Below are 15,251 nucleotides of genomic sequence, written 5' to 3'. Positions count from 1 at the left end.
TGAATTGCCATTATTTAATGCCTGACGCTTCCAAACGTTTGAAAAGTATTTTGACACGCAATAGGGCTTCTTTAGGTTTAAGCATTCGTTTAAAAAACGAATCGGATATCTCCGATAGTGATTCTGAAGATTTGAATAAATCATTAACGCCTATTCCAGAGGATTTAGTAGATTTGTTAGATAGTTTAAGTATTAGTAATACAAACGAAATGGAAGACCTTAGATTCCATAGTTCACTTTTACCCACATTTTCCAAAAATCAAGATCATTTAGAGAGCTTTATTTTGTCTATCGACGAATTTTATTCATTATATTTCAACATTAACGAAGATCAAAGAAAAGTAGTTTTAGCCGCAGTAAAATCGAAATTAGTTGACGATGCTAGAAGTTTTCTTCTCGCCCGGCCCGATTTAACTACTTGGGCTTCTATTAAAGATGCATTACGCCAAAAGTTTGGTGATCCTATAACTTATCCAATATTAATGCAACAATTGCAATATATTAAAATTAACAAAGGCGAAAACATTTTGCATTTCGTAGAAAGGTTAAAAACTTTTATTCAAAGAATTATTTCAAAGATTCAATGCGAAGTAGAAGATCAAAACTCAAAATTAATTTTAATTACGCAAGTACAAAGCACATCAGTACTTATTTTAACAGCAAATTCTCCGCATACGTTAAAAACCTTGACACTTGACGCCGCTTTTTCACACGTGGTAAACTATAATATGATAGAGTCTCAGGTTAACTTTACAAACAGTAATTCAAACCTGCACGCGTCGTCACCCAGGCAAAATAATGGTAGCAATAATTTTAAACCGTTTTGTAACCAACAACCTGCCTTCATCCCACAGCCAAAACCTTTTCCCAGTCAACCGATTAATATTCAACCCCGACCAGTTCAACGACATTTTCCGACGAACGCCCAAGTGTTTGGTAAACAAGCCAAACCTATAACCATGCAAACTAGAACCACCCGACAAGACGAACCCGTACCAATGTCGACTTCCGCTATAGGACCTTCTCGCACACATCCGCAGAGACAAGCCCCTCAAAATTACACTAATTTCTTCCAAAGGACAGGACCGAGAAACTTTGTTTCTCAAGAACTTTACAATGTCGAAATTCACCCCGATTACGACCAAACCCCATCCTATCAAACCTCGGAACCCTTTCAAAATACTGAACATTATGATCATTCCCAGATTTATAACGGCGAACCCGTTCATCACGACTACAACCTTTCCGGCCCAAATTCAGATTTCGATAATAATGTCGAAAATAACGAGGAAACTCCCGAAAATTTTCAGGACGTAGCCTCCCATCTAGAATTAACTTAAACAACATAGCCCAACAAATCGAACTTCCTTATTTTTACCTTCCTGAAAAACAAATCACGGTACTCATTGATTCCTTCGCCTCCGACTCAATAATTTCGCCAAAAACAGCCAATTTATATCCACTAAATCAATTTATTGAACCCTTTGAAGTTACGGCATGTAAACAAGTATACAAGGAGGATAAAAATTTAAAAATTCCACTATTACAAGAACTAGGGATTAATTTAAATATTAATCTTCGTGTACTAAATTGGCATACCGATTTCGACGCGCTAATAGGAACCAAAGATCTGAAAAAATTAAATGCATTGATTGATTACGAAAATAAAATACTTACTTTACAAAATATTAAAATTCCATTTTCACTTGCCTATAACAAACCACTGCATCAACCAATTAATAATTTTAATAGTAAATCTTTACTTATCCCAGTTAATTTCGAAAATGGAACTGCTCTTCTCCCTTCGTTCCGTATTAATGAACATATAGTTCCCGATTCATTAGTCGAAGTAAATGACGGATTTTGCAAAATTCCAAACCCAGTACCAAACGTTTCAATTAATTTCCACCCAAGAGTTAGGGTTATTCCTGAGGATCAATTCGAGCTGTTAAATCCCCCGTTCGATCGAAATTCAACCCTGAAAGTCAACTAAGGCTTGATCAATGTCCAATGTCGACGATACAGTCGCCAATCTTAGTGACTTCGATCTCGCCGATTTCGTTCTTAACGAAAAATATAATGATATAACAACCGACACCGTCACTGCTACTACCCAACCCGAAGAACAAACAAGACGTGACGTAATAGATAATGTCTCCGACGTCACCGTTCAGTCAAACAATGACACACGAGGAAAACATCTCCCAATCTCCGAACTACCCTTAAATTACGCTACAAATCGCTTAGTCATCGACTATGGCCAAAAATATAAACATACATTCTCCAAGCCTTTTCAGAAATATCACCACTTCGTTCGTATATTAAAAGAGAACAGGATTGAGCACATCCAAAAAATAATAAAAGATATAATAAAACCTGATGTCGCGTTCACTATTTTTATTCCCAATCACGAACTTAAAGTCGAATTCGAAAGAGTAGTCTCCGAAAATTTAAACGCTTCAGCAAAACTTCTCATGTCAAACTCTTATTTGACAGACGTAACCAACCCTGAGCAACAAAAAGATATTATTTCTAAATATCACCAGAGCAATCATAATGGCATAACGGAAACCTATCATAATATCAAACAAAAATATTATTGGCCAAAACTCAGGGATGCAATTACGGCATTTATAAATAAGTGCGAAATTTGTCTACAGAATAAATATGAAAGACATCCGTACAAAATAGCTTATGAAGGCCCTCTGCTCGCTGAAAAGCCTTTTGAAACTATTCATTTGGACATATTCCAATTTTCAAACTCCCAATTCCTCACTATAATCGATTCTTTCTCTAAATACGCCCAAGCATATTTTGTCTCTGACAAAAATTCTGTAACTATTCTCAGCAAACTTAGACATTTCTTTGCGCATCACAACGTTCCGCAAAAAATCGTTACGGACCAAGGAAAAGAATTTCAAAATAACCTCTTCAGGGAATTTTGTCAACTTTTTAACATCGAAATTCACTATACAACTCCCGGTAACTCTTCTTCAAATAGCCCCGTGGAAAGACCTCACTCTACTTTACTTGAAAAATTAAGAATACTAAAAATGCAAAATTCGGAAGAGACTTCCCAGAATCTAATGATTTCCGCAGTCCTCATTTATAATCAAAGTATTCACTCCACAACTGGACATTCTCCATTTTCTATACTTTATGGCCCTTACTTTAATGAACCTAATATAAACAATGATTTGACGTTATTCGAACAATACAACGAAAATCGAAAAAAGGAATTATTACCATTTTTTGAACACATTTATAAAACCGCTTATCGAAAACAATCTAAAAACACCGAAAAACAAAATAAAAATCCTGAAACACCTCCAGACTTACACCGTGATCAAATAATCTACAAGAAAACGACTCTAAGGAATAAAATGAATCCTCAGTACATACCGACAAAAATTACGAACGTCGATAAAAATAAAATAACTGGCATTTCTAAGAAAAAACCCACCTCTACGCATATACGAAAAATTAAAAGGCTTAGAAAAAATCCTCTTTCTTTTCAGCCTCCTGATCCCGATCCTGCAGGCTAAAGCACTTCAGGTCTACAAACTTCCGAATAACGGATATTATACCGAAGATGTAACACCCTCATTATCATACTACATATGTACTATTTAACATTACTAATATTAAGGATTTATTATCCCATTTACTTAATAATGTATTGATCTTAGAGAAGCTAGTAAACGAGCAAAATAATAATTTTACAAGGAAACAGTTCCATCACGTATATAGGGCATTAAATTTCACTTACGATACTTATGCAAAGCTCAACATTTATGAGTTGAATAACCGTAAGAAAAGAGGATTAATGAACTTCCTTGGCAGCGGTATTAAGTTCATCACCGGAAATCTCGATAATAATGACATGGAAACGATTATGCAAAATGTAGAAATACTTAAGCAAAATCAACTAAATTCAATGCGTAAGATCAATGAACTAAGTTCTTTTGCTGGAAATATAATGAGTAGGTTCAAACGAAATGTAGAACTTATAAATCAAAATACCAACATTCTTAGGTCCGAAGTTCTCAAAGCAAATGAACAAATTAATCTAGTTTTACTTTTGCAAGATCAATACGTGCAAATAAATAACCTTAATCAATTTTTAGAAAAGCTGCTAAAAGTATTTTCATTTGTGCACTTACAAACCTTAGATTTCGAAATATTCAGCTCTGACGAAATAAACGAGATTTGGCAATACCTGAAAATTCATTACCCTAAAAATGCCCTATGGCCTATTAATCATATTTCCGAATTAACTGTAATTTGTAAAACCGGTTTGGTAATTACGAGTGAAATGGCAATTCTCGCAATTAAAATACCTATTTTTGAAAGAAATGTTTGCGACTTACAAATTGTGTATCCAATACCCAACAACGATTCGAAAATGTTAATTAGACCTAGTAAATATTATTGTAATAACCTGTGGTACAAACATTGCCAAATAGTTAATTCAAGATGGTTGTGTTCGAATCAGTTAAATAGTTGTCATCTTCCAGTTGACTGTTAGTATGCTACTGTACAAAACAACTTTCGTGTGCATACATACATTTAAAAACTCCTTACTGTACTGTGCAAATACGTCGGAACTAGTATACGAAGACTGCTTCCAGTTCCAAAAAGAACTTCTTCAAGGTTGCTCCCTGATCCAGAGCCAATGCGACGTCATCATCGACAACCAGAAGTATTCCTTGGGTATGAATAATATATCCATTCAGTATCCGGAAACGACAAATATTCAACCAAGCAACCTCACCATAAATCTACAAATGAAACACTTAGAGGATCCGACCCTTATTCAAGACGACCTGATACTGCCGATGAAAACCGAAAGATTGGTTCACCAAAACCAAACATATTACTGTTTAATTTTCTCATTATTGTGTATAGTTCTCCTGACTAGTTCCAGCGTCATGCTCTACCAATGGAGAAAACATAGACTCCTAGAGGCCATCCCTGTCAAAACCCTAGAAAGAATCATCAACGAGGACGTTGAAGAATCTAAGGGAGGAGGAGAAATATCCCCAGACCGGACGCATCCTGCTGAATAGACGCTGAATCAACGATTCAGCTATATAAAATCGACTGCCACCGTTTCCCGTGTAACATTAATGTAGTGTCAAAGCCCTTCGCTGTTCACATTAATTGTTTGTTTTTAGTTTTAAGAAAAGCCCTGTTTTTTCGAAAATAAACCTTTTTTAAAACGTACTCCGTCGGTCGTGTTATTTAGCTCGCGCAAAAAACAGTATCGCAAAAAAAAAAGTTTTTTTTTCGACTGCATTTAGTTACCGAAGGTGTGATTTATGACGACGCCACCTCGCGACCAAAATATGATTTTTTAAGGTGCTGACATCTCTCGTACACCAGCCAAACTAACATCGAATTTTTTGGTTTGGCAAAGAAGAAATCTGAGGGTTAGATCTTGAGATATCAAATATATCAAATTTCCACCAGCGAACGCCGGATGCGGGGGTTTGGATATATTCTTTGGGCGTCAGTCTTTAATAGTTGTTTTTTTTTTTTTTTTGGTGAGATATTGGTCCTTTCTGCGTCACATGTGCCAACGTTGTCACCCCCTCCTTAAGTTCTAGACTGATAACTGATACTTCACGGGATCTAACTGTACTTAGAGGTTTGTATGATATTAAACTGACTTTAGTTTGTGCCGATTTTATGTTATTAAATAAACTTTAACAAAATCAAGCTGCTCATATATTTACTGGACGTTGGTCATCATTAGGGTGACATACGAGTAGGAGGCTTTGCAGATCTAGAAAATAAAAGCATTTCTCCAGTCATATGGAAAAGAGTTGGTGGTCCTGCACTTACGGCGAGAGCAGATTCTATAACCATGGGTCCGAATGGGCCTATGGTTAACTCTAGGGGTATCTGGGCTCGTGCTATGACGGTCAGCAAAATTTTCTTAGCCGCTTCGCTTTGTTCCTCCCATGGACTGAAGTATATCGCGTCTGATACAGCAAGGCTCTGTAAGTATATTTCTTGTAATTTCCTTGTAAGTAGAATTTACTCCCAGATCATTAAAAACAGATATATAGAGATGTCTTTTCTTTTCAATAATAGCGCAAGTACCAAAGCACACTTAAATTTTTAAAACATGAGAGGTTTGAAATTTAGTACGTGCTATTTAATCTCTGACCCACGGAAAGTACTTCGCAAAAAGAGTCCTAGTATATTAAAAAATTCAAACTTTCCAAATTTCATTAAACTGAACTAACTAGTAATTAAAACGTTTACCAGTATACTTAAGATATCTAAAAACTAAATTGTCTGTCCCTAAACAAACATCTTCCTCTGTAATTAAAAACTAATATTTTGATTTGACAAAAATTCTTATGAAGAAAACTGTGCACTGAACACTAAGTAATTTCTTTCCGTTTTAAAAATTTAATTTTTTGAAAATTTGGATCACTGGATCACGATCTAGGAGATTTCATAGGCAATTGGAAGTTAACAAATTATATATACATATATATATATATATATATATATATATATATATATATATATATATATATATATATATATATATATATATATATATATATATATATATATATATATATATATATATATATATATATATATATATATATATATATATATATATATATATATATGATGACACTATATTCCGGGATATCATCCGTTCGCTCGTTGAACTCCGACTGGAATCCTGCATCCGACTGGAATCCTGCAAATCTTGCATCCGACTGGAATCCTGCAGACGTTTCGCCAAAATCTCACTTGGCATCTTCAATGCTCGCGCTCCGAAAACACTTCGAACACAGTGTTCGGATGCAGGATTCCAGTCGGAGTTCAACGAGCGAATGGATGATATCCCGGAATATAGTGTCATCACATTTTTCCATCCGTGAATCGATACGTGAGAATATATATATATATATATATATATATATATATATATATATATATATATATATATATATATATATATATATATATTCATACCTGAATTCTAATTTCGTTCGCGCTAATGCCCAAAACGAAAACTTGAATCAGTAGAAAGCCCAGGTACAATATAGGAGTCAATAACATCTTCTTCTCGTACTACAAACACTACAGATTCACACTTGCTATTATAAACTATTTTTGGGCCCACCGTAATTAACTGAATGGAGACTGCAGCTACATTCAGTGAGTTTAGGAGATACTCCAGAAGTATCTGAAATTTTATGGAAGCGTTCAATCTGTCCACAAATCTGAAACTCAAAGGTTAAAAATTTAACTCGCAATTCTTACCAACATTTTCTTGCGGCTATCAAACATCTCTAAGAATACTGGTTGTATCAAATTCGTTCTTTTTTGTTAAAACTTATTAAAACTTAGTAAAACTTAGGTCATCCTACGTCGGAAGACATAAACGCTGAAACTGCTTCCTACTTTTTTATTGATTTTAAAATATTAAAATTTCAATTAAATTTGGGAAATTTTATTGAACAACAACAACTTACGCAATAACACGCTGATGCTCTGCCACCAGCTGCTTCAAAGCGGCTAGCGGATTTTCTTTACCTAGACCCATCTTCCTGAATTTGATTTGGATCATTTTCAGTACAGACGAAGCGAATACTATGCATGTATAGACGCTGACCTTACATGCGAGAAACATCAACGTCGTGCATGCGAAGGAGATCTCGGAAATGACTAGCAGTGAGTTCGCCCATTTGTGTTTGTTTATTTTAAAATAATAAATCTGCACTAGCAAGGGCCTTTCCAGAGTAGTATTGTGATCTCTGTTGTAATGCGCTATCTCGACATTGCGCAGCAAATTCTCCAAACCAAGAGCGAATCCAGTGCCAATAGTGAATACCGCGAAGAGAAGGTTGATCCAATTATCCCAACGGATTAGTTGAAGGTGGGACTTCAAAATATCGTCATCACCTCCTTCCAATATACGGTTTTCCTCAACAGCGATCTCCGATATGACGCCGTTAAAGTTGGAGCCACGGCATACCATTATCACATACGTTGCCATCATGTGACCAATGACGTAAGCTAGTTGTGTGAAGTTGTCGGGATCTAAGCTTGACGCGGTGCTTACAGTAATGATGAACTTGATGTACAGGCAACTCGTGTAAAGAAAGAAATATAATACAATCAACAAAGAGTAGAGGTTGTAAAAGAATTTCGTGAGATGTTGTTGGTGGGGGTATTTCCAGAAACCGACCAAAGTCATGAACATTTTGGCGACAGTTAAGATGGATCTGTGTTCTACCATTTCGCTCGTCGCGAAGAATCTGGGGCGGACGTTTCTTACAATGTTTGAAACCTTGAAAACAGCTCAAAATTGGAACATTGGAGTTGGTTTAATGGTGGGAAACCTGGAATTGAACAGGACTTTAAAACAGTCTCGAGATATAATGAAATTTTCAGCAATTGTAGAATTTTCAACATCACGATTTTTCCAAAATTTAGTTGAAAAATTTATTAGATATTAATTCTGGCACAGATTTATTAGAGAGGCTCCCGCTCGGATTTGCATATTTCTGATTTTTTTCAAATTCAAAATGCATTACTCATAGAGGAATTTCAATTGCAACCTTAAAATTTATTGAAATCTTGTTTTGGTCCTGTGTTCATTTTTATCACGGGTGGATTTCTGCCGTAATACAACTATGTACAGGTCACGAAAAATACTATTCAGTTATAGAGTTATGGTAAGTGTGAGAGAGTTACATAGAGACTCATGAAATGTAAGAAAGTGACACGAAATGTTTCCGCGTGATTAAATAAAAACCTGTTTGCGTTCCCCCTCCCACAACCGCGTAGAGGGAAAAGGAAAAATAGTGGCATTTGGTATGTTTCATTTTTGTTTCAAAATAGGCCAATTTGTGCACATGGCACAATTTTACGAACAATTAATAATTCTGAAAAGCATGGTTTTTTACCTAATTGTAGAAAATGCTTAAAATGTTCTGACGAGCAACCTGTTCCTGAGCATCCCTTACATGACCTTTAGCAAATGTCTACTTTCAGTGTAACAGTATTCAAATTTCTCAGGAACTTGAAATAGAACCAAGAAGAGTGCAGAATGTTTTGAAGCGTTATAAATTACAGACTATGCAGGAAATTTTAATAGCAGATCATGAGAAACGCATGAACCAGCTAACCAAAATGGAGATTTTTTAGCGAATATTTTATTCGCCGATTTGTCGAATTCATTTTGGTTACATGATCGTCATAATACTGCAGTGGCAGTTGGGTATTCACAAGAGAACACAAGACACATGTGCATTCCTATAAGGATTCAGTATTCGGAAAAGTTCAACATATAGAATTTTAAGAAATCAAACCAGTGGTCCTTTTCCTTTGACGGGAATGAAAATATAGGCGAATATTTAGATCTTTTGCCTGATGAAATAATTCCAGAGTTCACGATTTTCTAAATACAACGTCTGGAACGAAATTATTTTCTTCTTTGGGGTCACGTCAGTATCATTATTTACAGAAGCGCGCACACCATTGTGCAAACAATTTAGGGAAATTTCGAAGTAAAATTACAAATGCTTTTAGCTGCTGAAACACTGTCCACTGCTCGATAACAATTTTATGATAGGTTGAGATATTGCTCAATTAAAAATGGTGGACTTTCTGAACCTTTTATAAAATAATTAATTATTAAGGTGTTAGTTTTATTTTTGAACTTCTATTTTATTTTTGTGGCAGGTGAACAGTTTTGATTTAATTAAACATATTCTGCTTTTTAAAATTAAGCTCAACGTTTTTATTTTAGTCCAAAAGGTAGAAAGAAAGAATAATAGATAAGTATATTTTATGAAGCAATGAAAAGAAATGCGTAAAAATTTTTAAAATGTAATTTCAGATAATATCGTAAAATAAAATAAACCGTAAATCGTGATCTCACTTCGATACTTTTAAAATCTCCATTTGACTTTGTCACACCCTATAACCGAATAATTTTTTTCGTGACCTGTATATAAAATAATGCAATAACTAGCGACCGGATTTTTCGTCATTCTTGGTCAGTTTAACCCTAAATTTATTATAATTATTCCGGGAGAGTATGAAAAAACTATAAGCATCGAGCGTTATTCTTTTTCTTTTTCAAAAAGTGTTTGTCATAAAATAGCCGCATTAAATTCCAAGATATTTATTTTCATTTTGGAAAGGATGTCAGGATGCGTTATTTTGTCTACAGAATGTTTTTTTTTCGATATTCCAACTTCACTAAAAATCAGATCTTTCATTTTACCTTGAGCAACCAAAGAAAACAATAACATTTTGTAATTCCTCCTTTTGTCAACGGCCAATGCAGGAAATATCATCGAATAGTTTTATATTTCTTTTGGAATTTTTAAAACCATAAGACGATTTTTATATACAAAAACAGACTCACCCCCTCGGGTACAATGGCGTCCCTTATCTAAAGTCTAGAAGTTTTTTTCAATAATTGATGAACCTATTTTATTCAAGCTGCCAAGACGCTGAAACCTTTAGTCAAACGTGTGCCATAAATGTCTATTTACTCCTCTAAAATGAAATTGCACCGACGAACGGTTGCGTGTTATAAATTACAAAATTCTCTAACTTGTATTTTTCTATCGACCACGCCCAAGAATTATCGGAATAATACGTAAGAAGTCCTTGCTGCGGTTTATACCTTTGTGTAGTCGAAGTTATAATTTTTCGAGGTTGCTTTTATTTATTGACGGGGGAATGGTGGACGTTGTCACTGTGTGAGCTCTAAACTGACACTCCACTGGTTGTCCTAGATGTATCAAAAAATTTGTATGACCTTAAGTAGACTGCGCTGTGTGGTTGTTATGTTATTAAATAAAATTCACTAATCATTGTGCATCATCGGAGTGACGTATTGTGGGCGCAGATTCGGAGTGGCTCACCATTAATTATTATCCAAAAGCGACAAAAAATATCTGTTACAAGAGTTGGAACTTTTCAAAAAGGAGATTTAAAAACATAACTGCCACCGTCACTGGTAAGTTTAAAAAATATTTTGGTTTTTAGAAAATTTTCATTCAGACTTTCTAAAGGAAATATTTCTGGCGGATAACCGTGAGTAGATTTTTTTTGATAGCTGAGAGCTACATTTGTACCTACCTCTTGGGCGTGGACCGTAGGGGTACTTATTACGCAAAAGACTAATGGCTGCCCATTTGCAAAGTCTTCATCATCTGAGATAAAGATAAACCTGATAACTTCCCAGTAAACCCTGGCATGAAAGGTATGCAAGACAATTTAGAAAATAATCAAGTGGAACCTTCTTATCGACGTTCCTCACAACAACCCGTGGATAATCCTCCTTTGGAGACGCAGTAAACCATCAAATAACGAAATTCATGGGAACGAGCTGCATGATGAAATCAGAGGATAGGAATATTATTTGCAATAAAGGCGTCAAAAAAGAATGACAGAAGATCATAGAGAAATATTGCTTGAATGACTCGGAAAAACAAAAAGGTTATTTCTTGAAGTCATCGCAACAAAGAAAATAATTTCATTAAAAAACCTAATTATAAAAAAAATTACGAAATCTAGTATTACTTTTAGAAACTTGCGAAAGTTTTGGAGTTTTGGTGGTGGCACCTTCAGCCGTCATGTGTCATCACGTTCAAATATTATAACGTTAAACATTAAAAGTACTAAAAGCAAAAACATATTATAGTAAAATGCATTTTACCAATTAAAAAACACTCTTAATTGGTGGATCCAAAATACATATTTTTCTGAAAATATTAACCACAAAGTTTTTTTCTTTAGAAATATTCTCTGATGCGTCCTCTGCTTGAATGCAAACAGGTTTTGGCAGAAAGATTACAACATATTAATTACCTTGAAATACAAGCTGCTATTAGTATTTTACTTAGAATTGATAATAAAACAGCCACACTCTTCATAAATCTGGGAAGCAAAGTAAAATATCGAAACCTTAGCAAGATGACCTGGGTAAGAACAAAATCAAATAACACTATACATATATACATACATACGTAGGCTGATAAGGGATCAAGATAAAAAGTCGGTTGGAGTCGAGTACGAATTACATAAACAAGTTTTTAATAAAATAATTACAGTTTTCGGGGAACCGGAAATAGACCTTTTCGCAACAGACCTTAATAAAAAAAAATGAAAAGGATATATTTCTCGGTTTCCTGATCAAAATTCACTAGCAGTAGATGTTTTCCCCCCATTCGCAATGATACCCAAAACATTTAAAAAAAAATCAGAACCAAGCCACTGCTATATTTGGCACCCTTTGTTTATATCTTTACTGGTTGGTTAACGTAACCTAAATATGCTTTAACATAGAATGTAGAATGTAGAAATGTAGAAACTTATATATTTTCCGCAGATTTCAATACTTTTTGGGACTAGCAGATTTCGAGAAATACATAAACGAATTGACTTTTCCCTAAATGATTCCATAGGTAGACAGACTGCTTGACTTTAATAAGCGAGTAATTGAAGCATCGACTACAGAACAGTCGGATGAAGTAGTAAATATCAACAAAGTCAATGTTATTTGCGTCGATTGTAATATGCGTCGGCTCATACAGTACTGGTAAACCGGTTCACATAATACATCAGCTTTTTGAGACTGTAGCTCCTGGGTATAAAATAGTCGAGTCGACTCTACCTACACTTTATTTTCCAATTAGTGTTAGGACAATTAATAATATCCCTGTAAAAATGTAAAAAAACGATAACAGGACATTTATAAGGGAACCATCAGTGGTTACAGTACAATTACAAACGTCAAGTAGAAAAGTATATGAGTCAATTTGATGGCGTCGATTAAACTAATATAAAAGTATATTTAAATCGAAACGATATCCGTATCATGATTTAAATCTAAATTTTAAAGTATTTTAAATTAGTTTGCCAATTTTAGGCATTCTTATTACGGAACGTCCAACGAGCCAATCTTCACACCCATTACACAAATCAATTGTTCTCATCAAAGAGAGTCTTTACAAAGTGGTTCTGTGGTAATGCGGGTTGAATTTGAAACTAGCGCTAATATCAAAAAGGATACATCGGTTTATTGTCTCATTTTACATGACAAAGTATTTAGTTACAATCCGCTAACTAAAATAGTAGCAGATGTTCAAAAAATTTGCGATAAATATCGGGCGAAGCGGTACATTTTTGGCAGTTGTCATCATGCGGATCGTAGCGCTAGATATACAAATGATTCTTGTGGTACTGCTAATGCCTGAAATGGCTCGAATTACGACCAACAAGTAACGTACGGTAAGCGTGCCGAGGGTTGTAAACACTCCCGGTTTCTAAAACTCTGTCTAAAAGCCACATTTTTTTCATTTCGGTGCTTGAACACAATGTCCCCTCTTGTTTGAAAATTTTTTATTTGTTTCGAAGCGTATCACATGCGCGGAACGGGTGGTGGTCACAGACTTGCAATAACTCAATTGGTTGCGAATAACGTTATTTTTCTCCGGCGAAATTAAAGCATTGACCAGCGAATTGCTAGCTGTTGTCTATAGCATAGCGTTGTAGTAGTGGTAGCGGTCATCGTTCTCTGGTTCCTTTCTTTCTCGTTTATTCTCTTTAAGGCCTTTTTTTCTTTTTCTTTTGACTTCCCGTATACCATTTGCACGGCTCGTTGGACCACATCAGGGATTGTTTTAACCACTTCACTCCTGGGGCTTCCTACTCGCTATCCTTGGATTGGATCGCGCTTCACTGGAGCTTGAGCCCCTGGTGGAACAAATTTGTATATGGTTGCAGCAGACAAATGTCAGAGAGTAAAACCACTTGGCCCCTATTAGACGGCTCACAGATAAGTACCTACGCGCCCAACGGCCCGAGTTCCACAGACAGTTTTTATTTAATGTGAAACTTAAAGTATGTCATGTCGAGAGCTCTGCGGCAAGCGCGATATTTGATACATGCCTAATCGAAAGCTATTGTTCTTGAGTCCCAGCCCCTCCTCTCTCTTGGTCTTTGATTAAAGTGTTTGTTTGGAAATTGAGTTTCACTCGCCTAGTCGGCCCACGCCTCACCGACAATTGAAACAGCCGGGCGCTGCGAGTTGTAGCACAGTATACCTCCGACATCGGTATGAGTTTTGGGCTCGATAAATGTGTGCACATTAACCTAACAACCTAGAGCTCAGGATGACCATTACTTGGTGGATGACAGCATAATTCGTCTATTGCGCCATGACGAACACTACAAATATCTTGGTTTTGAACAACGTAACCTACAGGCAGCCAGAAGCGTGAAGAGCGCACTTATCTCTCGCTACAGAGCCAAACTTAACCTTGCAACCAATATCATGGCAGTCCCAAACGTAGCATATACATTTGCAACCATCAAGTGGACGCAAATAGAACTTCAACAACTGGACCGAACAAGGAGAAAAATAATGACCATGTCCGGTGGTCGGGCCTGATTGGATTAGAAAACTTCCATAGCAGAATGGTCCTTAGTGTAGCCTGCAGGATAGTGTGCTCTGATGACCCTTTACTTTGAATGGTTTACAGCCACGAAACGTCTGGGGTGGGTGCATTTCTGTTTGTGAGGATCCGAACGACTTGAATGTTTTAACGCCCGGGCACTTCCTCACAATGGAGCCTTTGAACGCCCCTCCCGAGGACCTCGTGCAACACGTCCCGAACAATCGCCTTTCTCGTTGGCAGCTTCTCTCCAAATTTCACCAACAGATCTGGACTCGATGGTCTAAAGAATATCTCCATACGCTCCAACAAAGAGCCAAATGGAACAGTCTCTCTCCAAATGTAAAACCGGGCGCTTTAGTGATTATAAAACAGAGCAACTCACCTCCTTTACAATGGCCCATTGCTCGTTTAAGCGAAGTCCATCCCGGACCTGATGGTGTCGTCCGAGTGGCTACCGTCCGGACAAGCACTGGCGTTTTCAAACGCCCCGTGATTAGGTTGTGTCCCTGGCCTATCAACCCATGACAATACTGCGTATTGTGGTGGGCGGTCATGGACAGATCACACGTCTGTCCTTGTATATATATAATTTTTTTTTATTATTTTATTTTTCGGTAATTTGCAAAGAGAGAAAGTTTTCTTATGTTTAGTTGGGTTTTTGGGACAAATAATTTTGTGCGTACTCAAAAATTTAAGTTGCTGGAACATTTTTTACCGCGGTATTGCCGTTAAAGTTTTTTTTTGGGTCAAGCCGATCGGGAGTGCATTAACATTCCGTGTGCGGCAGCA

At 36.1% G+C, this 15,251-nt stretch overlaps 1 protein-coding gene across 4 annotated transcripts; it reads right to left on the bottom strand.

Moving 5' to 3' along the window:
* Positions 1-4,575: 4,575 nt before the first annotated feature.
* On the bottom strand, positions 4,576-11,095 carry LOC132695731 (uncharacterized). Of its 4 annotated transcripts, none has more exons than XM_060660180.1 (6): positions 10,418-11,095; positions 7,512-8,381; positions 7,160-7,265; positions 7,009-7,107; positions 5,848-6,003; positions 4,576-5,788 (listed from the first exon to the last, which is right to left on the bottom strand). In XM_060660180.1, the coding sequence occupies exons 2-6, from the start codon at positions 8,276-8,278 to the stop codon at positions 5,735-5,737; spliced, it is 1,182 nt and encodes a 393-aa protein (XP_060516163.1). In that variant the 5' UTR covers positions 8,279-8,381; positions 10,418-11,095; the 3' UTR covers positions 4,576-5,734. The 4 variants fall into 4 exon arrangements, with proteins under 4 accessions (XP_060516163.1, XP_060516164.1, XP_060516165.1 ...); XM_060660181.1 differs by having other exon boundaries at positions 7,160-7,259; XM_060660182.1 differs by lacking the exon at positions 7,009-7,107.
* Positions 11,096-15,251: the final 4,156 nt, after the last annotated feature.

The sequence above is a fragment of the Cylas formicarius genome, unplaced genomic scaffold (genome assembly GCF_029955315.1).
Source record: "Cylas formicarius isolate icCylForm1 unplaced genomic scaffold, icCylForm1.1 PGA_scaffold_12__32_contigs__length_19106922, whole genome shotgun sequence".
In the NCBI taxonomy this organism is placed as follows: domain Eukaryota; kingdom Metazoa; phylum Arthropoda; class Insecta; order Coleoptera; family Brentidae; genus Cylas; species Cylas formicarius.
The sequence above is the reverse complement of the archived record's forward strand: the minus strand, read 5'-3'. Positions and strand labels throughout refer to the sequence as shown.

Coding starts and splice junctions, on each gene's coding strand:
- LOC132695731 (XM_060660180.1), bottom strand. CDS start 8,278: ATGGTAGAACACAGATCCATCTTAACTGTCGCCAAAATGTTCATGACT. Junction 7,266..7,511: donor GAGCATCAGCGTGTTATTGC/GTAAGTTGTTGT, acceptor TTAACCTTTGAG/TTTCAGATTTGTGGACAGAT. Junction 6,004..7,008: donor CGAACGAAATTAGAATTCAG/GTATGAATATAT, acceptor ATATACTTACAG/AGCCTTGCTGTATCAGACGC.